Genomic DNA, 26567 nt, shown 5'->3' with positions numbered 1-26567 from the left:
CGAGATGCTAGAGCAAAGGTGAATCGGGATCTGTATACAAGATTGGATACGAAATAAGGGGAAAGAGACATATATAGAATTGCTCGGATGAGAGATAGGAAGACGCGAGATCTCGAAAAAGTTAAATGTGTGAAGGATGTGGACCAGAAAGTCCTAGTTGGAGATAAGGATATCAAGGAACGATGGAGGTCATATTTTGATGAGTTATTTAATGGAGATTGCAGTCAAGATGTTGGAGATATAAGTATCCCTCACGATAAGATAAATCATGAATGCCTGCGGAGAATTCAAAATGGTGAAGTCAAAATGGCATTAAATAAGATGAGGTTGAAGAAAGCAGTAGGACCTGATGGCATCCCTATTGAGATTTGGAGATGTTTGGGAGAAAGAGGAATCGAATGGTTGACGACGTTCTTTAACAAAATTTGGAGAAACAATAAGATGCCATCAGAATGGAGGAAAAGTATCTTAATCCCTTTGTATAAGAACAAAGGCGATGTCCAAGATTGTGCCAACTATCGAGGAATCAAATTAATGAGTCACACTATGAAACTTTGGGAGCGAGTGATCGAACAAAGGCTAAGGAGGACGGTGAAGATCTCGGAAAACCAGTTTGTCTTTATGCCGGGAAGATCAACTATGGAAGCCATCCATCTAATGAGACAATTAATGGAGCACTATCGAAATAAGAAGAAAGACTTGCATATGGTTTTCATTGACTTGGAGAAAGGATATGATAAGGTACCAAGGGAAGTACTTTGGTGGGCCTTGATAAGGAAAGACATTTCACGGAAATATATTGACATCATAAAGGACATGTATGAGGGAGCATGCACGAGTGTACGTACTAGTGTTGGGAAGACTGAAGAGTTCCCTATTACGATTGGAGTGCATCAAGGTTCCGCACTAAGCCCATTTATTTTTTCCATCGTTATGGATGAACTAACAAGTTCACTTCAAGATGGTATACCATGGTGCATGTTGTTTTTAGATGATATTGTGTTGGTTGATGAGACGAAAGAAGGAGTGGAGAGGAAGTTGGAACTATGGAGATAAACTCTAGAATCTAGAGGCTTTAAGTTGAGCCGAAGTAAGACAGAATATTTGGAGTGTAAGTTTAACGGCCATATGAGTAGGGAGGCAGGGACAATCACCCTAGATGGGAGAATTGTTCAGGTCTCGGATTGCTTCCGGTATTTAGGATCTATTATCCAAACGGATGGAGCAATAGATGGAGATGTTGCTCAGAGGATTAAATCTGGTTAGTCGGAGTGGAAGAGTGCTACGGGTTTCCTTTGTGACCCCGACATGCCTAATAGATTGAAGGAAAAATTCTACCGCACGGCAATCAGACCAGCATTGTTATATGGTATGGAGTGTTGGGAAGTGAAGCACTGTCACATCCATAAGATGTCGGTGGTGGAGATGCATATGTTGAGATGGATTTGTGGTCATACGAGAAAGGATCGGGTGAGTAATGAAATAATTAGGACAAAAGTAGGGGTCACATCTATTGAGAATATAATGAGAGAAAACCGACTAAGGTGGTTTAGCCATGTGAGACGTAGAGTGCTTGATGCGCCGGTTAGGAGAACCGAAGAGTGGCAAAGGGACGTAGTGGTGAGGGGTAGGAGAAGACCTAAGCTAACTTGGAGGAGGGTGATCGAGAGTGATATGAGTTTACTGGGAATTGAGGAAAATATGGTAGTGGATAGGACGGAGTGGAGGGAGCGAATTTGTGTCAGTGACACGACTTGATTTCACGGTTTTATATGATGGTTCATGTTAGCCGACCCCGAATTATTTCGGGACTAAGGCTTTGTTGTTGTTGTTGATGATGATTAATTTGAATTAAAATCTCTATCTTATTGTTTTTTTAGGTACTCATCTGAGTACGGATGTTCTTGCTCAATATAATCAATTGATTGATAATGAAGACCCGGATGAAGCGGTAATTTATTTACGAAGTACTAATTTTAAGTTAATTGTATTGTTTTATTATATAGTAGTTTCTAATTTTCATTTATAAATCTTTTAATGTTAGGTATCAATAATTACAACAGAAAGTCAATCTTGAAGAATGAACGAGAATGATCAAGAAGCAATGAAGGAATGTTTTTTTTAATGTAATTTGGTACTTTTTTTATATTTATTTATGGATAATTTTGTTGGTATTTTTAGGTAATTATATGGATAATTTTGTTGGTATTTTTTGGCGATTGTGGTGTGATTTGGTATTTTTTTTAATGGAATTATGAATATGGTACATTTTAATTTTTAGGTGATTTAGAATTTACTATAAATTATAATTGATAATTTTGTATTAACTGGGTAAACGGGGATTCCCCGTACCCGCGGTTTCCCCGTGGGGCGGGGACGGGGATGGAAAATCAAATCCCCGCCCCGTTTACATCCCTACTAATAATATCATGCCTCTAAATCTTCATCTTCGTTTGTCATTTATTTGAAAGGTTTATTATATATTTAGTATTATGTAATTTTTCATCACTGTAATTCTAATTACATTGATTGTTATATTGCCTGTAATTAGACCTGGGCATGGGCCGGCGAGCCCGCCCGGTCCGCACAGGCCTAGACCCATTTAACCAGGTTTGGACACATAAAATTGGTGTCAAGTCCAGTCTAAGCCCGTATAAGCCTGCCAGAAACTGGGCGAGCTTGGGCTATATGAATTTTCCATCGGCCCGGCCCGACCCAACCCGATATATATATATATTATAATTTATAAATATAAATTATACTTTTATGAAAAGTTGGTGTGACATTTTAATTATATCTTTTATTAAGAAAAGTTAGTGTGACATTTTAATTCTATTTTTTTTAATATACAGATGAGCTTGGATGGACGGGCTTGAGATTCATATTTTAGGCCTGAGCCCGAACTCGACTCAATTTATTGTGGGCTAGGTTTGGACTCGTCAGGTTTTATTAAAAGTCCGACATGCCCCGTCTGAGCCCGACCAGCCCGGCCTATGCCCAGGTCTACTTGTAATTCAATTATAACATTATTTCATTTATTATTTTTATTTTATTATTTTTTGAATTAATATTTTTAATAAGGATTTGAAGGAAAAGGTTGAGAAACTCATCCATAATTACTTGTGCTTGGCATCAAATTTTTTTTTAAGAAATTGAACTAGGAATATAAACTTAATTGAATGTTTTGGCTTGAGAAGTGAGTAAAGTGGTATTTTGGCTCTATTTGAGAGTTAATTGCGATTTCTTTAATTGAAAAAAAAAGTAAGAAGGAGCCTAAAGAGAACATGATTTAATTAAGCGCAAGAATAAGGTTAATTACAACATGTGCATACACCTTACACTAATCCAGATAATAATAAGGAGGGTGTGAAAAATAATGTCAATGGTGTTCTTACTGGAGTACACATGCCCCTAGATTGGAATGCTCATCTTGATTCAAAAGATGTTGTGGTCTACGAGAACTGGAAAGTTACTGCAAACCATAATATTACTAAGACTGTATAAGGGTTAGTACTACTACATTCAGGATTATAATAGTTTTATAGCCTTAAAAACAGTGTAACTATCAAGAAGGAGAGGTAAGTACATATATTCATTGTTTATATTATATTTTAATATACATATTATTAATTGATGATCTTATATATGTTGTTTTTATTGAATCAACACATCGATGCATTTCTTTGGTTATTGAGGCGTCAGTCTTTTAATATTGGTGTACATGCGGATTGGACTACGACCGATAGCCAATTCACTAATTGAATGCTCAATGATAACACGACAAATAGTTTCTTTATTGAAACCATCAAGGGAAAAGACTCCAAGTACATGAGACCGTGGAAGGAAGTCAAGAAGGTTTACAAACCTATAAATGTCAAGAGCAATCATTGGATACTTGGGGCTCTTGATTTGGCGGAGATGCATCTATACATATATGATAGTCTGATTATAAACAACAATGATGCATCTCTAGGTGACTTCCTATCTAGACACCTATTGACCCTTTCTAGGGCCGTTGAACAGTCGAGATATTGGTCGAACACAAATGATAGACGAGCCATAACATCGAGTAGGGTCAATGATGTTCCATAACACGAGATGTTCTCAAATGATTTTGGTATATTCATTTATGTTTTTGAACAATATTTATATGATGATAGGCCTATTACATTTACCGCAAATGATGGATCTTTTTTCCGGTATAGTATTCCACTTGAGTTGTTTTGCGGGAAAATCTTACCGTATTAATTATGTTAAAAATGTATATTGTGATTGATATTGTGAACATATAGTACCATATAATTTATTGAACAGGTTTGAGTATTGTATATAATTCAGGTTGAGTATTGAACATGTTTGAGTATTGTATATAATTCAGGTTCACAGTTTCATCAACTGTGAAGGTATTACTTGAATCCAAAATTAAATTAGTAAATTATATCTCGAAGTTTCATCAAATCTGAAGGTATTACTTGAACTGCAGAATAAATGAGTATATTATACCTCACAGTTTCATCAACTGCAAAGGTAATATTACTTGAACTGCAGAATAAATGAGTATATTATACATTGCACTTTCATCAACTGTGAAGGTATTACTTGAATTGCAGAATGAATGTTTTTGCAATTTGTGAGCCTATTCCGTAGTTTATTCAACTACGAAATGGCCGTGTATATAAAAAAATTCAGAGTCACTGCTACTGCAAAGTGGTTTTTTTAACTATGAAGCCAACATATTATATATACTACAATTGATCATGACTAGTTATTTAATTGTTAACTAAACTTCAAAGATACAATTAACCACACATAATGAAAGATTAAGCACACACATTAAAAGATACAATTAAGCACACATGTTGAATTGTTGTTTAATATATGAGTTCAAATAATAGCAATGAAAGTTCACACATAATGGAAGAGTACATCTTCACATCCTAGAGCTTAGAGAACTTGCTACTGTAATTGGAGGTCATGTTGTATTTTGTAGTAGATGATGACAATTCGACCAAGTATGCCCAATATTCATACACCTGCTACATGTTCTAGGAACTACATCTTCATCTTGAGATGGTCTTCTATTTTGACTTTTTGATCGACCGATAGGTGCACCACCTTTTATAGGGGGGACTTTCATAGGAGGATCAAAGTTTGTCCATTATGATGATGTCCAACTAGATATATAGACCCAACATAAGACAATTTAACTACTCCATTGGTGTAATAACGATCTACCCACTGCTATGCATTACTTAGCCGATTCTCACACATAACTTTGCCTACATGTTTACATGGAAACTATGGAAGTTGTCGTGTCCTACATGTGCATGTTATTGCATTTAAGTCGACAAATCCCCCTTTGTTCGATCGTCGATCTGAAATGTGTGAATGTTTACTCTATAAAACATACAAGTGTCTTCTTTGTTTACACGACTTATCATCTTCTTCTCATCCCAATATGACAAATGTAATTGGCGTTCCTGAAAGCAAAAGTTGTTATGTTAAAATATTGGGTTAAGTTGCACAAATTGCACTATATGATGGGTTGAATTTGTAACCTGTTAATTGTTTGCATGCTCATATGTAGGTCAAATGAGGTTGAATTAATACACACCTATGCATGTCATAGATTTTCCCTATATTTTTCATTGGCCATTCCACGTGATCACACACAAAACATGGTCGGTTGACATACTAATACTATTGAGAAACAACTACATTGGCAAAACAAATTAAAAAAAAATAGTCAAAAGTATCATATCGTTCTTGCAATTTAAACAGCTGCGGAACATGGCAAAAAAATGCGAAAACAATTTGGTTTGCAGTTAATTTAACTGTGAAGTCAATTTGCTTCGCAATTAAATTAACTATGAACCCTATTCCCATAAATGTAAAACCTCCGCACTGCGGAGGCTTGTGCTTCGCAGTTTATGATTCTACGAAGCCAGTTGCTTCACAATGTATGATTCTACAAAGCAAAATCTCAAATTGCGAACCGATCGAGTTAGATATACCCTCCAAATTTCTATCTCCCATGGTGCTAACTAACTTAAAATACATATTACTAAACTATATAAAGGAATTTCTGTATGCAACATTAACAAACTACTTACATGAAGAGCTTAGATCTTGGATTGATGTATGAAATTGAAATTGGATTGCATAAAGGATGATAAGTAAAGTATAAGTGGTGTTAAGTGATAATATATATAGTAAGGGTATTTCGAAAAAGTTAACATTGAAAAGTGTCTAGTTTGATAAGATGTGTTGTGATAGGTCTAAAAATGTAAACATGCTTCTCAATCGGGCAGTTTTATAATTAACCCAAATAAATAAGTATTTGCACCAAAAACTATAACAACGTAAACAACAAATTACCAAAACTAAAACTCTTCTAAATTGTCTTTCCAAGTTTTTTTTGCATTCTTATTTTCTATATTCAAAGTGTTAGAGTTGTTTAAGTTTGTTGTCTCAGAGAATTCTCTTTGATATAAACTACCACGTCCATATTAAATTTAACAAAAAAAAAAAAAAAAGAAGAAAAGTTTCTTCGTCCTATTATTCCTACGCGTCAAAATAAACTCAAACTCTACACCATTCCATAAGCGGTTCTGGTTGACACATTGAAATCAATTAGTCATGAAAAGAGCCTCATGATCAAGCTGAATGAAGGTATATGACCATTAAGTCACATGGACCAATAAAAGAAGTGTTCTGAAATCAAACCAATATTCATACTTGATTCCACATTTGGGAATAACAGAATAAAAATAGTAGCAAATGCAAACTTCACTAGATGCCAACATTTTCTATTTAAAAGCAGGCATATTTCATTATGCTGAATTAGGATATACAATATGTTAGACGATCAAATTTACCTTAACGCTCTATGAATATAATAGATCGACATCCAACTAAAAATACACAATCGTTTTCTACACAAACTCTAATTGCATACTTTTATCATTATTTCTCAATTCTACTAATTTTAACATTAGAGTAAAATCGCGTATCCTTCCTTTAATCTCATTTTATTTGCATCAAATGCATAAAATGATTATTTAAACAATGGATTGAATATTCATGCAATGGACTAAATATTGTTTTTCTATAATTTGTCAAATTTATCCGATTTATCTCAATCATATATAAAATAATTTTAATGATTATTCCAAATTGTACATTAGAGATTTATGTATTAAATACATGTACATGAAATAATCGGCGTCCTTATAATAATGTTAAATTGTGACACGCTAATTTGTAACATAATATAAATACCAGAAACTACGGCCTTTTAAACAAGATCTACATATTTATCTAGTACAACATTTCATTTCTCTCTTGAAATCTGAAAAACTCTTTTGCTTCTATAACTAATCATGTCCGGCTATCCTCATCAACCGTCCGGTTACGGCTACGGCGGCCCACCACCGCAACAACAGCCTTACGGAGCCGCTTCTCCATATGGTGCGCCGCAAACAGCACAGCCCTACGGCGGCCCACAATCGGCACAGCCCTACGGTGCGCCACAATCGGCACAGCCCTACGGCGCACCACAACCAGCACAATCATATGGCTCGCCATCAGCTCCTTACGGTGCACCTTATGCGCACCCTCCCGGCGACAAACCACCAAAAGACAAGCCTCATGCCTCAGCACCCGGCGGTTATCCGCCATCGGCTTCATACGGTAGCCCTTTCGCCTCACTATTGCCCTCGACTTTTCCTCCCGGAACGGATCCTTCTGTCGTCGCGTGCTTCCAACTCGCCGATCAGGACGGCAGCGGGTTTATCGACGACAAGGAGTTGCAGAGAGCGCTTTCCAGTTATAATCAGAGCTTCAGCTTGAGAACCGTTCATCTTATGATGTATCTTTTCACAAATAGCAATACAAGGAAGATCGGTGAGATTTCTCATTTACATAATCATCAATTTCATCTTCTTCAGTTTCTTCTATTTCTAGTGTGTGCGTATTTTAGCAAAATGTTCCCACCGTGCGCACAGAATGGACTATGCTCGTGGTTTGTTGATTTAGCTTTAGTATATTTCTAATTTGCGCCGGAATTACTTATCAACTATTGGCTCTTTAGTTTGTTGCTATACTGCGCCTAGGAATAAAGCTAATTGGGTGCATGCAGTTTTTTAAATAAATTGACGCGTGTCATGGTAGTGCACTGTTTTACGAAAATACCCTTTCAAGTAAGATTTTGATTGGACTGGATTGAAGATTTGACACAAACCGTGTACACGTGGAAGCACACAATAATTTTCTTTCTCTAGTGGATTGATTGAGATGGGTGATCAACGGCCCACATCTTCATATACATTTATTGTTTTACGCGTCCGAATCTGCAATGCGTCAGCTAAATCACACATTCAATCACATATGATTGACTAATATTTCAATAAGGATGGTTTTCACATTGGATTAGTAGGTTTTCACCATTGGATTAAGTAAGATAAATTTTTGGATTAAGGAATATAGTTGGAAAACGTTTCATATGACTGTTATTTTTACAATATCAAAAGATTTGTTATTTTATTATTTATTGAGATAAAATGAATTTTTGTGATTTTTATTGAAATGTTATCCAAACATGCGTGTGACCAATGATGTGATTATCCAGTATTATTGAGCAAGTTTTGAACCTGTACATTAGATTTGGTGAATTCATTAATTTAATTTGGAAACTCTGATTGCAGGCCCAAAGGAGTTCACTCAGGTGTTCTACAGTCTACAGAGTTGGAGGGTAAGTTTATTGCTTTGCTTTACATTGATGATTGCATATATAATATATTTTTGTTCTAAATGTTGGTGCAATATTTGGATTGCAGTCTATTTTTGATAGATCTGATAGGGACAGGAGTGGGAAGATTGATTCAAACGAGCTGCGAGATGCTTTGTATGGTTTAGGATTTGCAGTGTCACCCGTGGTTCTGGATTTGCTAGTCTCTAAGTTTGATAAAACTGGAGGCAAGAACAAGGCTATTGAATATGACAATTTCATCGAGTATGTTTTCATCCTTGTTTTCAATTTAATTTTTCAAATTTCAATTACATCTGCAGCTAATTGTTCTTGTTTTTCATTTCTTATCCTAAAAATGCAGGTGCTGTCTTACAGTGAAGGTGAACTATTTAACTATCTAGTATTCTAATATTCACAGTAATATGGCTAAATGAATTACTGAAATTTGAGGCGAAGAATGCATCAAAATTCTGGCTTCCAAATATGTTATTTATCAGTGTTATGCAATTTGACGATCTTCAATTATAAAATGAATGTTTTTCAGGGTCTGACAGAGAAATTCAAGGAGAAGGACAGCACTTACACTGGCTCGGCAACCTTCAGCTACGAGGCCTTCATGCTAACTGTTCTGCCATTCCTCATAGCATAGGACGACTGTTGAAAGTTTAGTTCCCTTCCTCTCTTGTAGAGTTAAGCTGATTGTAATCGTATTTTACTTTGAACTAAGTCCGTTTATATTTGGTGTTCTTGTAGCAGGGTTGTTTTTAAGAAATTCTAGTAATGGAGATAGATAGAGGTTTCTGTTCTGCTTTTGACTTGGTTTCCAGTTTCTGATATACAATCTTTAATTGGTTAGAATTTCTTTGAGGGCCGAATATATGAATTTCCTTTTTCATATGTTCCAATTTGTGAGATCTCATTCTGCATGTATGACTTTCTAATTAATGCCACAAAAAGTATATTTTCACAAAAGGACGCTTGCTAATGCTGGTGGTGTTGATTTTCCTTTTCCAAATGGTTGATAAATCAGAAAAGAGCGTAACTTAGCGGAAACAGGATTTAAGAATTTCGATAAGGATGTTGCCTCTAGTTTACTATAATATTCTTTTCTTTCCCTTACACCTGTAATTAATGAATAACAAGCTCTCTAAAAGAGAGCTGCTTGTGGAGTCCATATGTTTCCTTGATTTTGGGAGTGATAATCTAGAGCTAGTTGTATATATATGTGTGCATCTAATCCAGAAAAATTAGAGATTCTAATACATTGTAAATTACATGCACCATGTCTCTCAATCTACAGAATGTAACGACGTCTGAATAGAATGAACAAATAGTTAGAGAGGAGCCGGAATCCGACGTTTTCTTTCCGATGCTTAAGTCAGTAAGGTACTTAGAGAAAAGTAGTCTCAGAGATGGACTATATATAAATAACCGAAATAACAAAGTAACCTTGATAACTTGTTGGATCCGATTTGATGATCTCCGCCGTAGTTACCTGCAAAACAGAATCGGAGACAGGATCTCCGGGAAAACTCTCCGACGATCAAGTCAGTTTTTGTAGGAGGGTTGGTAAATTGACAATAGTATTGTGGGAAAAATGTGAATGTCCCTTTCCCCCTTTGGCCTTAGGGCTTTTTATAAGTGTTCTTAAGTAACCGCCGAGGGCGGTTACCCCTTCCAGGCCATGTTCCGAGGGCGGTTACCCCTTTTTAGGTCATGCCCCCTCTCGTGGCTTTCGTGGCAACAAACGTGGTATCGTTTGTCCTGAGTGGGAGTTTTAATGCTCCATTTAGGAATTCGGGGCGGTTACTCACTTCACCCGCTTCCTCTATTCGGGTCCCATCCCATCTTAGACCATGGATCTAAGTATGGGCTGGGCTCGTGTAATGAATTCGGCCCGGTTTGGCTTCGCGGGTCATCACATGCCTCCCCCTTAGTTTGGCAAGAGCCCTTTAGGGTCTTTTTTATAGGAGACTCTTCGTTTTTGTCTGGATTTTCAAAATTAAAAAATTGTGACTTTCCCTTTCCCGTCGTTTCTTTTCCGGCATCGACCTTTTGCGTCGTTTCTCTTCCGGCATCAACCTTTTTGCGTCCGTTCTTCTCTGTGTCGTCTTTCATATGTAAGTGTTCCTTTCCAGAATTTGTACCTCGCTCGATTCTTTACTTCTGTTCATTTTCCTTCATCAATATGTCGAACCCTGACCTCGACTTCGTACCATTCGACGAAAATTACGTCCGCGAGGTCTCCCATGAGGTCGAGGAGATGGTTGATGAAGCTTCAACCAGCTCTCCTGGGTCTGATTCTCATCCCGCCGACTTCCTCCACCTGGCGAATACAACCGATGAGGGCCTAGGTTTTGACCCTAAAAAGTTGATTCCGCCACCTGTCCCAACCCCCCGTTTATTACCGAAGAAGGACAGGTCGGGAAGTCTAGTTTGTCAAGAGACAATTGACGATTTGCGGGAGCAGTATCCTTGGCTCCAAGGCCTCGAAACCCTTATTCCCGGGGAGGATAAAGGACCGGGCGACTACCCAAACGGGTATTTCACCATTTTCGTCGCCCAGATCATCTGCGGCTTCACGTATCCGCTGGCGGATGAGGTTGCCTCCATCCTTGGCGGTTACGGAATCGCACCCGGTCAGTTGCATCCCAATGGATGGGCCGATTTAACTCTGGACAAATTTCTGGCGGATTGTCTGGAGGTTCCCTTCTCGCTCAAAATTTTCTCCAAGCTTCATCATTTCAAAAGTTCGGCGGGGTATTTTACTTTCATCCGTCAGAGCGGTTACTACGGTTTTGACGAGAAGCTGAACAAAATCCGCGAGTGGGACCGATCTTATTTCTTCATCAAGTTTCACGAAGGGAATCCGAACTTCCTTCGCCGTTGGGGCCGACCAAATGTAAAGAGTTTGAACTTCGGTTACCCCAGCGAGGAAGAATCCGTCGTGATCAAGTTTTTGAAGAGTACTCCTCCCTTTGTATGGACATATGATCAGGCTTTCCACATGCTAAGGAGCCGAGTGGCGATTGCCTATCGCGAGGGGGATCACGTTGTCTATATCCCTTATCGCGTTTTTGTACAAGGTACTTTTTATTTCCAAGTTGATGATTTCTTTTAACCCTTTGCAGGGGTGATCCTTTATCTCAACTCGCTGCAGATCGAGAGGCTAAAGCCCTAGCGAGAAGGAAGAGGCGAATGGAGGGAAATACTTCAGTCGCAGGGGCGAATTCTCCTGGAGGGGCGATTACTTCTATCGAGACGGCTTCTCTCGCAAGGGCCTCCGTTTCACAAGGTCCAGCTTCTGCTTCCGAGGACCTTCCCTTAACTAGGAAGCGGAAGAATACTGCGGATACAGAGTCTTCTCGTCCCAGAAAGAAAAATGCTTCTGTGTCCCTCACTGTTGGCGGTACACCTGTATCCGCCTCGTCCAAAGGAAAAAGCAGTACACCAATCCACGAGGTATATTGATCTATTCCCCTTTTTTATGTTGTTAATTTTTCCTTATGAGTTATCTGCTGTTCTCCTGATCTTTCTCCTTATGCATTCGCAGCCAATTCCCGATATCAGCGGGTGGTGGACTAGGACCTTTGGCATGGCTGTGAGCTTCTCGTGTAGGGACATTGTTTCTTCCATATGCAATGTCCTTGGGCGACTCCCCTCTGCTTCCCGCGTGCGAGAGCAAGTGCCGCTTCCTACTGCTATGGAGGGGATTGAGAAGCGGGCCATAGAGGTATATTGTTACTTGTGATATTCTCTTTCAAGGATCTTGCATTTGTAGTAACCGCACATTTCTATCCGCTCTTATTATCTGCGAATCATCTTTTATGCAGATTATTAACTTCGCGGAGGGTGCTCTCCTAAGGGACGCTGAACGCGCTAAAGAGTTGGAGAACCTTGGTACTGAATTGGCGACTCAGAAGTCGCTTTATGATGATGTCCAAGGGAAGGTAAAGGCTCTTGAAGGCGCTTGTCAGAAGGTTATGAGCGAGAAGGAGGAAGCTCTCAGATCCCTCCAGGCTAAGTCCGACGAGCTGCAAAAGGTCCTTGATGATCTAAATTCATCCAAGGAGGCTCTGGAGATGCAAAAGAAGAAAGCTGAGGAGATTCTAGCCGAAGATGGTGCTCGCATCTATTGGTATGGGGAGCGAATTCATGCTGCTTATGAGCATGGGCATCCAGATCGAGTACTTAGCCGCCCCAAGGTTCCCATCCCCGAAAAGGATCTAACTGAGAAGTGGGACAAGCTGGAAGCCGAAGATGCTGATATGGATGAGGTACTCTTCTTAGATTGGCAGAGTTTTCAGAACCCTCCAATTAGCTGCGAGATCCCTACTCAGAACGCGGAAAAAGAGGCACCACAAGACCTTTCTCAGCCTGAGCAAGAGGTACCGCCCTCTGAAGCGGTTACTGATTCGAGGGTTGAGGATTCGCTTGAAGCAGATCCGCCCACTGGAGGAGATGAGGGAGCCGCTGAAGGCGAGGAGGGCCATAGGGGTGAAGGAGAGGAAGCTGTAGCATAGTTTGATTTATATCTGGACTGTTGTATGTAACAAACTGCCCGTATATATATATTTTCTTTTGCTTGCCGCTTTACCTATACGTGCGATTGTTGCTTTATTCCTTATTGCCCTTTGTTTTCATACGTGACCCTTGCCCTTTTGCCGACTCCATATTTGTATTTCCTCGTAGTTTAGTTTCGTTTCCGCTAGGGTGGCCAGACCCTTTTTGCAGTTTTTTGAGTACTCGTTAATTCGCTTAATTTTATGCCTTATCTTATAATTTTTCTTTCGAAAATAATATAATCATAAGGTTAATCATAAGGTTTTGCGAGTGATGCGTAATCATGCATCCGCCTTTCTTTAAGAGGCAACACATTTATGTGTTTTTAAGTTCAACCATAAGGTTTTTGCGAGTGATGCGTAATCATGCATCCGCATTTCTTTAAGAGGCAATACATTTATGTGTTTTTAAGTTCAACCATAAGGTTTTTGCGAGTGATGCGTAATCATGCATCCGCCTTTCTTAATAGGCAACACATTTATGTGTTTTTAAGTTTAACCATAAGGTTTTTGCGCGATTTACCCGCCTTTTGTTTGTAGATAACACACTGAAGTGGTTGTCCTAAAAAGGATCCACACTCAAACGCCGTATGCAACAATTGAATATCTTTATTGATAAAAGGAAAGACTTTTTGTTACATTGGTATATGAAATGTGCGGATCAAAGCCTCATTAAAACCTTTTATCAGAAAACCCAGTGGGAAAAAACTCATAAAAGGAAAAAGAGTACTCGTCATTTCCCTGAACTACCCGGCCCGTTTATATAGGCGCAGATTTTCTAGATTCCAGGTGCGCGGGAGCTTTTTTCCGCTCATTTCTTCTATTTCAAAAGTTGATGGTCCCAGCTTCTTGGATACTCTGTATGGTCCGATCCAGTTGACGCCTAATTTGCCTTTGCCATCTCTGGATTGTATTTTGTCCGCTTTTTTCAAGACCAAGTCGTTCTCGTTGATTATCACTTTTCGCACCCTTCTGTCATGATATTTCTTGATTCTATTGCGGTACACTGCCATTCGCATGTAAGCTTTTTCTCTTCGTTCTTCAACAGAATCCAATGCATTTCTAATGTTGATAGGATTTTGTGTGTCGCAATAATAAATTATTCGATCTGTAGGCGACTTGATTTCAACAGGTAGGACTGCTTCGGCTCCATAAACCAGCGAGAAAGGTGTTTCGCCAGTTGCTGCTTTTACAGAAGTTCTGTATGCCCATAACATATGGGGTATCTCATCCGCCCAACCTATTTTTTATCACCTAGCCGCTTCTTGATACCTTGAATCATGGCCCTGTTGGTAACCTCTGTCATACCATTCGATTGGGGATGGTTTACGGAAGAAAAATGATTCTTGATCCCCATGCTTTCGCAGTATGCTTTGAACTTGACACAGTTGAACTGGGTGCCGTTGTCAGTTATAAGATTTTGCGGGATTCCAAATCACATGATAATGTTCTCTCGTAAGAACTCGATCATTCGTTCAGGTGTTTGAGCGGTTACCGCCTCCGCTTCTACCTATTTGCTGAAGTGGTCAACTGCGACTACCAAGTACTTCCTTTTCTTTGTCGTTTCTGGGAATGGACCCACTATATCGATTCCCCATGTTGCGAATGGCCATGCCGTCATTATAGAGATTTGTTCGGCTCCGGGAACGTGCTTTTCATTCGCATGGATTTGACAGCTGTGACATTCCGCTACCATCTTCTGGGAATCCTCCATCACCCTTGGCCAATAGTATCCCATCAACTTGACCTTTCTTGCCAACGCCGCGGATGCCTCATGTGCGCCGCACATTCCTTCATGGAGTTCTCGCAGTACGTAGTCTCTTTCATTGCGGCTAACACATTTCAACCATGGACATGTATATGATTTTCGATACAAAGTTCCATCTCGAATTGAGTATCTCGCTGATTGTCCAATTAGCTTTCTGGCTAGGCTTTTGTCATCTGGCAAATCTCCCTGCTCCAGATATTGGCGGATAGGTATCCGCCAATCTTCATCATCTTCCAGCTCTTCAATGACCATAATCTGATCGACTTCAAATGCTGGTGCGGATCTTATCTCCAAATTGCATGCTTTTTGATTCCATGGTTCTCTACTCGCCGCTGCTTTTGCCAGTTCATCAGCCTTTGTGTTTTGGCCTCTTGGAACATGCACCATTTCCCAAACGACTCCCTTGTGTGTTAACTCCTGCGTCAATCTGCCGACTATCTGATGGTATTTGACCAGATCTTCTTGTTTCACCAGATAGTTTTTTGTGATCTGATTTATCATGAGTTTAGAATCGCTGTAGATCACCACTCTTTCTGGCGTAAGTTCATTAAGCAGCTTCAATCCGCATATCATTGCTTCATACTCTGCGGCATTATTGGTAGTTTTGAAAGTTAACTTTGCCGCATAGTACATGCGAATAACCTCCGGGCCTTTGATGACGACTCCCAGTCCAGCCCCATCTGTGGATAATGCCCCATCCGTGAACATGCTCCACTCTTCTTTTTGTGCCTTTGGACGTTCATCTTCATCCCACGTGAATTCATTCACGAAATCGGCAAGTACTTGACCCTTTAGTGCTGGTCTTCCTTCGTAGCGAATATCGAATTCCCCCAGGCGAATTGACCATTCCATTAATCGGCCGGATGCGTCAGGTTTCTGCAGTACCTTCCGCATTGGAATTCCGGTTCTCACAATGATAGTATGCGCCTGAAAGTATGGTTTTAGCCTAGCCGCCGTGGTTATCACCGCGAGAGCCATTTTGTCCAACTTCGAATACCGAAGTTCTGCATCCTTCAAGACCTTGCTCACATAGTACACTGGATATTGTTGGCCCTCTTCTTCTCGCACCATTACAGTGCATATCGCCATACTGGTGACGGATACGTAAAGAAATAAATCTTCTCCGTCCTCCGGCCTGCTCATTAAGGGCGGATAGCATAGCAGTCGCTTTATACCCTCAAATGCCTCTTGACAATCCGACGTCCATTCAAAGGACTTAGATTTTTTGATGGCATTGTAGAAAGGTAGACATCTTCTAGCCGAGCATGATATGAATCGCCCTAATGCCACCAACCGCCCATTTAGTCTTTGTACTTCTCTTACGTTCCTCAGAGTTTTCATCTCCATTACTGTTCTAATCTTCTCAGGATTCGCCTCAACTCCCTTGCCACTAACAATGAAACCCAGGAATTTTCCTGCCCTTGCTCCGAACGTGCATTTTTCTGGGTTCAACTTGAGGCCATATTTGATTAGCACTTCCAGGATTTCTTTGATATCCTGCGGGTGGTCTCGCATCTTCTTGCTTTTGATGATCATGTCATCTACGTAGATTGAGAAGTTCTCGCCTGACTTGTCTGAAAATATCTTGTTCATCATCCTCTGGTATGTTGCTCCTGCGTTTTTCAATCCGAAGGGCATCACCTTGAAGCAATAAGTCGCCTGATGAGTTATGAATGATGTTTTGATTTCATCCGCCTTCTCCATGGGTATCTGGTGGTAACTGGATTTCACGTCGGTGAACGATAAAGCTTTAAATCCTGCAGTTCCATCTACCAATATATCAATGTTAGGTAGCGGATACATATCCTTCGGACAAGCTTTATTCAGATCATTGAAGTCGACACACATTCTGTACGTTCCATTTGGCTTTTTGACTAGCACCACATTGGCTAGCCACTCCGGATAGGTGACTTCTCGAATTGCATCTGATTTTAGCAAATCCGCCACAGCTTTTTCAATCGCCTTCTGCCGCTCTGGAGCGTGTCCTCTCTTTTTCTGTCGCACTGGGGTTGCACCTTTGTCCATATTCAAATGATGGGTTGCTATATCTGGACTTATTCCTTTCAGCACTTCATTCGGAGCGGCGAATGCCGACTCGCATTGGATCAACACCTCGGTAATGGCTTTCTTCGTTTCCTCGGGGAGTCCTGCCGCTATTCGTACATTCTTGTCATTTGAGATGGCGAATAGTTCTGTTTCTCCTAATGCTTCTGCCGGCAACTTCTCATCAACTTTATCCTCTTCACCTGGCTTTAGTTCAAGTGACAATGTATAGGCTTGTTGAGATACAAGTTGATCACCTTCAACTATGACTCGCCCTTGGTGTGTTGGCAAATGTAATGTCAAGTGCTTCATTGAGATGAGCGATTCCGTTTTCGATAGGAACGGACGCCCCAGAATTATGTTGTAGGCCAACGGGAGATCAACAATTGCGAATTCTAGATCACCTCGCCATTTTAGATTCTTATCGCCCATTTCTGCTTCCAACACCACTTGTCCACTTGTTTGAGACGATTGACCTCCAAAACCAGTTACATCCATGAATGTATGTTCCACTCGCTCGTCATTAATTCCCAACTTGTTGAATGCAGTCCGAGTAATAACATTACAAGAATTGCCAGTATCAATAAGGACCCGCTTGACGTCCCATCCTTCTACAGCCATCGTAATCACCAAAGCATCCGCATGCGGCTCCGTGATTCGCGCAAATGAGTAATTGAGGGCATCCCCCCTATGCGTGTTGCTTTTTCGCTGTTCACGGCGAGCCCTCTTTGTTGGCGGCTCATAGATCCCGCCAGCTATCATGTTTATCACCCATTTCTTCTGTTTCTTTTCGGGCCTTGCTTCTCCCTCATGCGGGAGCGTTGTTTTCTCATCAATCGTTTCTTTTCTTACGAATTGGCCTAGCTTGCCCCTCTCAATCAGCTTTTCTATTTCCTTCTTCAGTTCATAGCAATCGTTCGTGTCATGGCCGTTCAATCTGTGGAACCTGTAATATTTGTTAGGATATCGCCCTAAACTAGTTCGGCCTTTCGCCTCGGGGAACCGCACATCCTTCTTCAGGGGGTTCTTTTCGATCCAAAGTAACACCTCATGGCGAGTCGTATTCAATGGTGTTTGATATCCTCCCCCTTGAAAGGAGCGATCGCCTCTGCGAACAAAATTACCCTTGGACTGGGTCTGGCGTCGATTGTCCGAAGTGGATCTAGCAGCATCTTTCTCTCTCCGGGTTTGAGCTCTATGTTCTCTGTTGACATCGTCCACTTTCATGAATTCCTTTGCTATCTTTATGAGTTCGGCCACTGTGCGCGGCTTGTTGCGGATGATTTCCTCCCGCATGCTCCAATCCGTGGTTCCATCCGCCATGATGTTGCGGATGCTCACGATATCCGGGTTCTGCAACCGCACCAGAATATCGTTGAATGCGATAACAAATTCCCTTAGGGAATTATAGTTCCTCTGTTTGATCTCCTTCAGCTGCCTATCCGTCACATCTGCCGCTTTACAGCCCACGAACTTGGCACAGAAATCACGACTGTATTGATTCCAGTTGTGAATAGATTCAGCAGGTAAAGACCGAAACCAATCAGATGCCGCTCCGCCCAAAGTGGTCGAGAATAATCTGCAAATTATACTTTCACTCGCTCCTGCAACATCCATTAATTCTCTGTAGTTCCTGACATGAGCCTCAGGATCAGAATTAGGATCCCCATAGTATTTAGGTATCGCCGGGGCCTTTATCCTGTGATCTGGTATAAATTCTCGCAACGACGGAGCAAAAGGCGAATCACTCTGCACCTCTGCTCTCGCCCTAGGCGTGTACCCCATTCGCTCCATCATGTTCCGTAGTTGATCTTCCAACTCAAGATTGGGTATTCGCCGAACCTCTTCCATCCGCTGCTGGTGAACTCTAGGTGGCATCCACCCGCCAATTGATGTTGAGATTTGTTCTCGCCGTGGTTCTAGCCGTCGTCCGGTTATAGGATCAAAGTTCCAGGTATGCTCCTGCCCAAACGTATTCGCCCCAGACGCCATTAATTCTGAATGCCCGTTAACCAAGGGTTCCGTGTGTTGTAGTGGAAGGATTCCTGGCATTCCCGATGTCGGTTGGGATGTTTGCCAGGTCGGATGGATCGTCATACTAGGATCGTGGTACGAGTAGTTGCTTGGATGGCTGCGTGGGTTCATGCGACTACTCTGACCTATCTGGGTTAGCTCTCGAGATGGCTGCGGAAGCGCAGATATGGCGGCAGTAGTCGATGGTTGTGTGGAGACAACAACAGGTTGTTGAGGAGCAACCGCCACGGCGGTATTATGATCGGCCATTGCGGTTAACAAACTAATCATTCGATCCCCCGCCGCTTGGCTCATATTTGAAGCCAAGACTTGTCTTGCCATTTGTACGAAATCGCTATTGGACATCTCCATTTCATTTTGCACTTGAACCTCCAATAAGGGACTCAATTGTCCCGAAGGGCTTGACGAGCTAGGCACCACAGGCTGCGTACTTGCAGGTTGCGAATTCGCAATCCGTGGACCCCTTGAGTTCATACTAGTGGATCTGGTTGTAACGCCGGTCGTTCGTGATGGTTCTGACATGTTCTTTGTGTACCTTTAACCAAATGTTGGTAAAAAAGCTCCACCTTCACCGCACCAATGATAACTTGCTGGATCCGATTTGATGATCTCCTCCGTAGTTACCTGCAAAACAGAACCGGAGACAGGATCTCCGGGAAAACTCTCCGACGATCAAGTCAGTTTTTGTAGGAGGGTTGGTAAATTGACAATAGTATTGTGGGAAAAATGTGAATGTCCCTTTCCCCCTTTGGCCTTAGGGCTTTTTATAAGTGTTCTTAAGTAACCGCCGAGGGCGGTTACCCCTTCCAGGCCATGTTCCGAGAGCGGTTACCCCTTTTTAGGTCATGCCCCCTCTCGTGGCTTTCGTGGCAACAAACGTGGTATCGTTTGTCCTGAGTGGGAGTTTTAATGCTCCATTTAGGAATTCGGGGCGGTTACTCACTTCACCCGCTTCCTCTATTCGGGTCCCATCCCATCTTAGACCATGGATCTAAGTATGGGCTGGGCCCGTGTAATGAATTCGGCCCGGTTTGGCTTCGCGAGTCATCAAACCTTTTCACATGTGATTGATTGATTGGTTTATGCACCGTGCATTTTTCTCTTTTCCGTATTTCATGGCCCAATATTGGGATTAGGAGCGTACCTTTGGAATGCGGTGTTGCTATTGATCCACGTGTCCAATTAGTCACTAAGTTTCCGGTTAGTACACGTGTCGAAGCCCCAAAACCTTAATTCCATGTGACATCTCCACAGCCATAATTCTAAATGATGTGACATTGTAGCGAGCTTAGGTCTCTAGAAAATTGAGTTTCCGTCTCTGGTTTGTGTTTCCTAGTGAGTGAGCGACTGTCAGAAAGCTTGGTCTCTTGAGTGATTCTTTTTAAGGGTTTAGTTGGTTTCCCTGCCCCTCTCAATCATTTCTTCTTGTTGTCTTTCCTCTTAATTTAGTCGTCATTTGTGCAACAATTGTTCCTCATGTGATGCCACTCACTTTCTTGCCATTTGCACACGTCGACGTGTGACGCCACCGATTTGTCACCACCTTCTTGTTCCGGCATTGAAATAACATTTGCTGCCACTTTGCGACCTCATTCGTTCATATTAGGAAAGTCCTCCTGAATTTGAGTTCAACTTTCCTTATTTATGTATTGTGTTTTTGGTTCTGGGATTTCAGTGTGTTGTTGTTTCTGAACCCTTGTTACCCACTAAAATTAAATTGTACCCATACATTCCAGAACCCTTTAATGTTGTTGTTTCTGAACCCTTTTTTTTTTTTTTTGCAAATGAGTATGTTCTGTTTCAACAACTCTCTGTCACCTATGATGCGGAACAACCATCAACCTCAGCATTCGCTTTTGATGATATAGGCAATCGTGCTGCATGGCTGATATAAGCAATCGTACTGATATATGTCAATTGTGCTGAATATCGATCGAATCTTGGTGGTTTGAACACTTGATGGATTTTTCAGCTTCGTCTAGCTTCTCCTGCTTCTCCTTCGTGTTTTTCATTGCAACTACATTCTTATTTATTGCTTCATAAACGGTTCCCACATTGTAGATGAGTTGTTTGGCTATTTCGTCCATGAACTTCCTGTTTTTAGGCTCAAGCGAGCCTAGGCATACTTCAAGGCGCTTATCGAGGTCAAGGGTAACTGTAAGGAATCCGAGAGGATTGTCCCTGACATCTGCGGAGGTTTTAGGTTCTCGGGTAGGGTTTGAGGATGATGAGTTTAAAGCTTTGTCTAGATGAGCCATGTATGGGTCTATTCGATCCACGTTAATCACACAAATTTGATGTGAGCAAATCCGCGTTCTGACGCGGGTTAACGTTCCTTCTATGCATGAGCTAATACAAAAAAGGATATCAAATGAGGGATTGGGGATCATCGCTCGACTCCGATGCTAAAGTTAACAGAGTTGAGTAAGATAGATAATATAAACTATGCACTTACAACTATAATGTAGGGAATGTATGTGTAGCTTTAGCTACATAGCAATCTGTTCTATTATAGGGTGTCCGAGGTAAATCTGGTAGTCTGGTAGATTATACGCTTTAATTCAGCTTATGGACACATGTCCTCCTTAGAGTGGAGATGTCTGCTAGTAGCTAGTGACAATTTCCGTTGGGCAAAACTGTCATCCCATTATTCCAGGCGTAGAATCAAGGAGAATGTTGGTTTAATTTTGGAAGTCTTTTTCTATTGGTCCATATGATGTAGCGGTTATGTATTTTGTTCAGTTTGATCCAAAGGCTCTTCTCATGACACACGCCATTAATTACTCTGATGGAACCCGAGTATTATATATGTGTGTTGGGGGGATAAGGCATAAAAATACCCCTAATGTTGAGAATCAAGAGCAATTTTACTCTTAACGTTTAAAATTGTGCAATGTTACCTCTAATTTTGGCAACCAAGAGAAATTTTACCCTTAACATTGACAAGTTGGTTCTTAGTTTTTTTTTTACATTTTTGTAATTTCATAATAGAATTAAAAATTAATATTTTTAAATTCAAAAAAATATTTGGATTTTTTTATCCAACTACAGAACACAATATAATTTCAAAATTTTTAATTTTTATTCTTCACATGTATATATATGTTTATGATCTGTTACTGATTAGTGAAAAAATAACGTATATATGCACTAGAGATGGAAAGATTCATGACTAAGAAGACACAGTTTGATAAATTATTTCTCAAATTGTCCAAACTTGTCAACGCTAGGGGAAAAATTGCTATTGGTTGCCAACATTGGCGATGAATTTGCATAATTTTTAAACGTTAGAGGTAAATGTACTCTTGGCTACCAACGTTAAGAGTGTTTTACACCTTATATATATAGGGGAGGGCTCTTGTGAGAACCCTTTTTTAGGTGAGGACACTTCCTTATGGTGAGAACACTCAAAACTACTTATAGGGGGGTTTGAACCTTGAACTCCTCAACTACACTCCACATTGCTTACCACTTAGCCAATTACTGTTTAATATATCATTGCCCTTTTAACTTCTATTGTTTAATATTTGATACATGCACTTATTAATATCGATTAAATATGCATAATAATAAATTATTAATAGGAAAAAAAAGAAATGTGCATAATAATGAATTATTAATAGAAAAAAAAAATCCAAGAACATGCTCTAATTTCTTATTTATTTAATTCCTCTATATTTTTGTAATTTATATTTTAAAATGTTAAGGACGATGTTCTAAATATTATTACTATGTCAAAAACAAAGTAACCATAGAAGGCACCATTGTCACATATGTTCTAAACTTTATAATTTGTGTTCTAAAAGTTAAGTATAATGTTTTAAAAAAAATAGTAAATATATGGACCATTTTTGCATTTGTTCTATAATATAATTTATAACTCATATTCTAAATAACATAACGTATGTTCTAAAAAACATAACGTATGTTCTAAAGTTTATATTTTGTGTTCCAAAAATTAAGTATAATGTTATAAAAAAAATCAGTAGATATCTCGATCGTTTTTTCATTTGTTCTATAATATAATTTAGGGTTAAGGTGCAAAAATACCCCTAACATTTTGGGTCAGGAGCAATTTTACCCCTAACATCTAAAATGGTGCAATTTTACCCCTAACGTTGGAAGCCAAGAGCAATTTTACTCCTAACGTTGATAAATTGGATCAATTTGAGAAATAATTAATCAAAGTATCTTCCCAGTCATGAATCTTGTCATCTACACTTCACAAGTGCACCATTTTATCAGTAAGAAATTACAAACATATGTTGGGATGTGAAAAAAATAAAAAAAATATACTGTCTTTTGTCCGAATTAGACCAAAAAAATTGAAAAAATTCACAGAATTTACAAATATAATCTCCAATTCTATTATTAAATTATAAAAGACATGAAATTCTTTTTTTAGAACGAATTGATATGCAATTGGTGCAAAATAAGAAAGAAAAATATTTGCGTTTTATAATAGTGTGTGAAATTGACCCAAATTATGAACGTTAGGGGTAAAATTGCTATTGGCTACAAACATTAGAGGTAAAATTGAACCATTTTAGACGTTAGGGGTAAAATTGCTCCTGACCCAAAACATTATGGGTATTTTTGCACCTTAACCCTATAATTTATAACTCATGTTCGAAAAAACATAACACATGTTCTAAAAAACATAACTTATGTTCTAAAAAATATGTCGTATGTTCTAAATTTCATGGTTCGTGTTTTAAAAGTTAAAATATATGTTCTAACGTTTTTAAAAAAAAATATATAGTTTGTGTTCCAAAAATTAAGTATAATGTTCTAAAAAAATCAGTAGATATCTGGATCGTTTTTTCATTTGTTCTATAATATAATTTATAACTCATGTTCGAAAAAACATAATATATGTTCTAAAAAACATATCGTATGTTCTAAAAAAATATGTTGTACGTTCTAAATTTTATAGTTCGTGTTTTAAAAGTTAAAATATATGTTCTAACGTATGTTTTAAAAAATATATAGTTTGTGTTCCAAAAATTAAGTATAATGTTCTAAAAAAATCAGTAGATATCTGGATCGTTTTTTCATTTGTTCTATAATATAATTTATAACTCATGTTCGAAAAATCATAACACATGTTCTAAAAAACATAACATATGTTCTAAAAAATATGTCGTACGTTCTAAACTTCATAGTTCGTGTTTTAAGAGTTAAAATATATGTTCTAACGTATGTTTAAAAAAAATAGTTTCTTATATAACATAAATTACAAAAATATAAAGGAATTAAATAAATAAGAAATTAGAGCATGTTCTTAGATTTTTTTCTATTAATAATTCATTATTATGCACATTTCTTTTTTTTCTATTAATAATTCATTATTATGCACATTTTTTTCTATTAATAAGTCATTATTATGCATATTTAATCGATATTAATAAGTGCATGCATCAAATATTAAACAATAAAAGCTACTAGCACAATGGTATATTAAGCAGCGCGTGTATGTAATACACAAGAGAAGCAATTGTCTCAGTGGTAAGTAGAGTGAAGTGTAAATGGAAGTGCCCAGGTTTGACTCCCACTAGCAACATTTAGTGTTTTTTTTATTGATTTCTATACATAGGACGCCTACCAGGCGTGCAAGGACGTCTGCTAGATGACAGGGTGCACTGCTTGAAGTCATAACGACCCAGTTAGTCACTAGGGTACACGTCCCCAATAAGATTATGAAGACTACTATAAATAGACAAGATGGGCTTTTTATGACTAATGTCTACGAGAGAAGGGTTCCAAAAGGTCTGAAAGGGGAACCCCTCAGGATATAAGGTACTTTCAAGGTATTTTCCATCCTTATCCCATGATCTAGATCCATAACCAATAGGGCTAGAAATCCTTTACACTAAAAGATTTATTGGCAATGAAGGGCTTTCTCTCCGAGGGTTATTTGTTAAACCACATGATGTCATCAGTAGCAGGCCAAAGGGCAAGGGTCTAGATATGATGAAAGAGTAGCCCGATCATAATAACCTCTTGGTCATCACAAATCTTGACAATAGAGAGGAGGTCGAGCCAATTGTTTAAGGTAATTTGACTAGGGAAAGGTCAAATTCGTTCAAGACATTCACGATGCCATCGATAAAAGGGAGCCTCACCCCTAGCTTCGGAAAAATCTTATAGAAACCTAGATGGCCTTCCCGAGCATGGGTGGTAACTTGATCATCACTAGGGAGCACCACCTCTAGGTGAGAAAATTCTTGATATTTATCTGTGAGTGTGGCTAATAAAAAGTTGTTCATAAGGGAAACATGCTCAGAGTTTTTAGGTTGTGCTCTCGGGGCTTTTTTGGGTTGGCTAGTACTTGCTTGGGTTAATGGATCAAGTTTTTTAAGGGCCATGATTAGAAAGGAAAAGGAACAAGAAGGACAAATTTGGATAAACTTTACTTGATCGGAGGAAGAAAATATTGCAAGATAAGAAGACGGTGCAAGCAAATTGCAACATAAGTTGGAGAAAAATAACGCACGTAAAAAGAAGGAAAAGGGTGAAAACAGGTATTTATAGGCAGTCTCAAGCATTCAAACAACAATGACGTTACAGTAACCAGCATTAAATGAGGATACTGATGAGGCTCAAGGCTCGAAGAACCCTAGTCAATCCCAAAAGGAGAGAGTAATGATTCGACTGACACCTGGCATGCCGTGTGCAAGTGGGAAATGTGCAATTCCCTATGGCTAGCTACCTCAGTAGAAGGCGGCATCACGCATTTGTGGATCCATTTGGAGGAGCAAGAACGACGGTGTTTAACTTTTCAAAGGTTCCACCAAGCGAGTCCCCCAAGATCTGTGTTCAAAGTAAGAACTGAACCCTAAAGGGCTCAGGCAAGACTAAGAGGGGGACATCTGATATCCTAGGGAATATTTTCCAAGAATATTCCTAAAAAGCATCCCTTACACATGGATTGATGTCACTCTGAATTAGGATAACTCACAAGAACCATCTGATTCGAGTTGAGGAATATCCCCTAAAGATGCTTAGTGTCATGCGGCCATGTGGATCATTATCCACCGTTTGTCCCAATATCAACACTGTGGTGGCAGGAGAACCATTAGATTACTGGAGGCGGTTATACAAAGGGCACCTGCCACAAGGCAGAGCCACATGGATCAATATCCACCATCCGGATATGAGTTAGTACGATGAAGGAAGGAGAGCCACTGGATCATGTAAGGACATCTGCTAGATGACAAAGTGCATCGCCTGGGGTCATAACGGACCGAAGACCTCAGGACCAATCAAATGATGATGTTTGTCAAGATGTCTATTGTGTACCAGGGTGCACCACATGACGTCATAGCAGACCGAACCAATCAAATGATGACACTTGTCTACTGAGTCACTAGGGCACACATTCTCAATATTACAACAATTACTATAAATA

General features: G+C 39.6%; 2 protein-coding genes across 2 annotated transcripts; both read left to right on the top strand.

The window, feature by feature from the left end:
• The first annotated feature begins 7292 nt into the window (after positions 1 to 7292).
• Positions 7293 to 9561, top strand: LOC136208669 (calcium-binding protein CBP-like). Its single transcript, XM_065999769.1, has 5 exons — positions 7293 to 7905; positions 8706 to 8752; positions 8838 to 9013; positions 9111 to 9129; positions 9294 to 9561. Exons 1-5 carry the CDS (start codon positions 7383 to 7385, stop codon positions 9396 to 9398), a joined length of 870 nt encoding a protein of 289 aa, XP_065855841.1. The 5' UTR covers positions 7293 to 7382; the 3' UTR covers positions 9399 to 9561.
• Positions 9562 to 9780: 219 nt separating this feature from the next.
• On the top strand, positions 9781 to 13372 carry LOC136208668 (uncharacterized). The gene is made up of 3 exons (XM_065999767.1): positions 9781 to 12211; positions 12303 to 12482; positions 12583 to 13372. Exons 1-3 carry the CDS (start codon positions 11948 to 11950, stop codon positions 13270 to 13272), a joined length of 1134 nt encoding a protein of 377 aa, XP_065855839.1. The 5' UTR covers positions 9781 to 11947; the 3' UTR covers positions 13273 to 13372.
• The last annotated feature ends 13195 nt before the right edge of the window (positions 13373 to 26567 follow it).

This window comes from Euphorbia lathyris, chromosome 10 (genome assembly GCF_963576675.1).
Source record: "Euphorbia lathyris chromosome 10, ddEupLath1.1, whole genome shotgun sequence".
NCBI lineage: Eukaryota > Viridiplantae > Streptophyta > Magnoliopsida > Malpighiales > Euphorbiaceae > Euphorbia > Euphorbia lathyris.
Note: the sequence above shows the minus strand (reverse complement) of the source record. Positions and strands in the feature narration are given on the sequence as shown.

What these genes read in the sequence shown, in the direction of transcription:
- LOC136208669 (XM_065999769.1), top strand. Translation starts at nt 7,383, where the DNA reads ATGTCCGGCTATCCTCATCAACCGTCCGGTTACGGCTACGGCGGCCCA. An exon ending in TAGCAATACAAGGAAGATCG is followed by an intron (nt 7,906 to 8,705) that starts GTGAGATTTCTC and finishes CTCTGATTGCAG; the next exon opens with GCCCAAAGGAGTTCACTCAG. An exon ending in ACAGTCTACAGAGTTGGAGG is followed by an intron (nt 8,753 to 8,837) that starts GTAAGTTTATTG and finishes TTTGGATTGCAG; the next exon opens with TCTATTTTTGATAGATCTGA.
- LOC136208668 (XM_065999767.1), top strand. Translation starts at nt 11,948, where the DNA reads ATGGAGGGAAATACTTCAGTCGCAGGGGCGAATTCTCCTGGAGGGGCG. An exon ending in GCAGTACACCAATCCACGAG is followed by an intron (nt 12,212 to 12,302) that starts GTATATTGATCT and finishes ATGCATTCGCAG; the next exon opens with CCAATTCCCGATATCAGCGG. An exon ending in TTGAGAAGCGGGCCATAGAG is followed by an intron (nt 12,483 to 12,582) that starts GTATATTGTTAC and finishes TCTTTTATGCAG; the next exon opens with ATTATTAACTTCGCGGAGGG.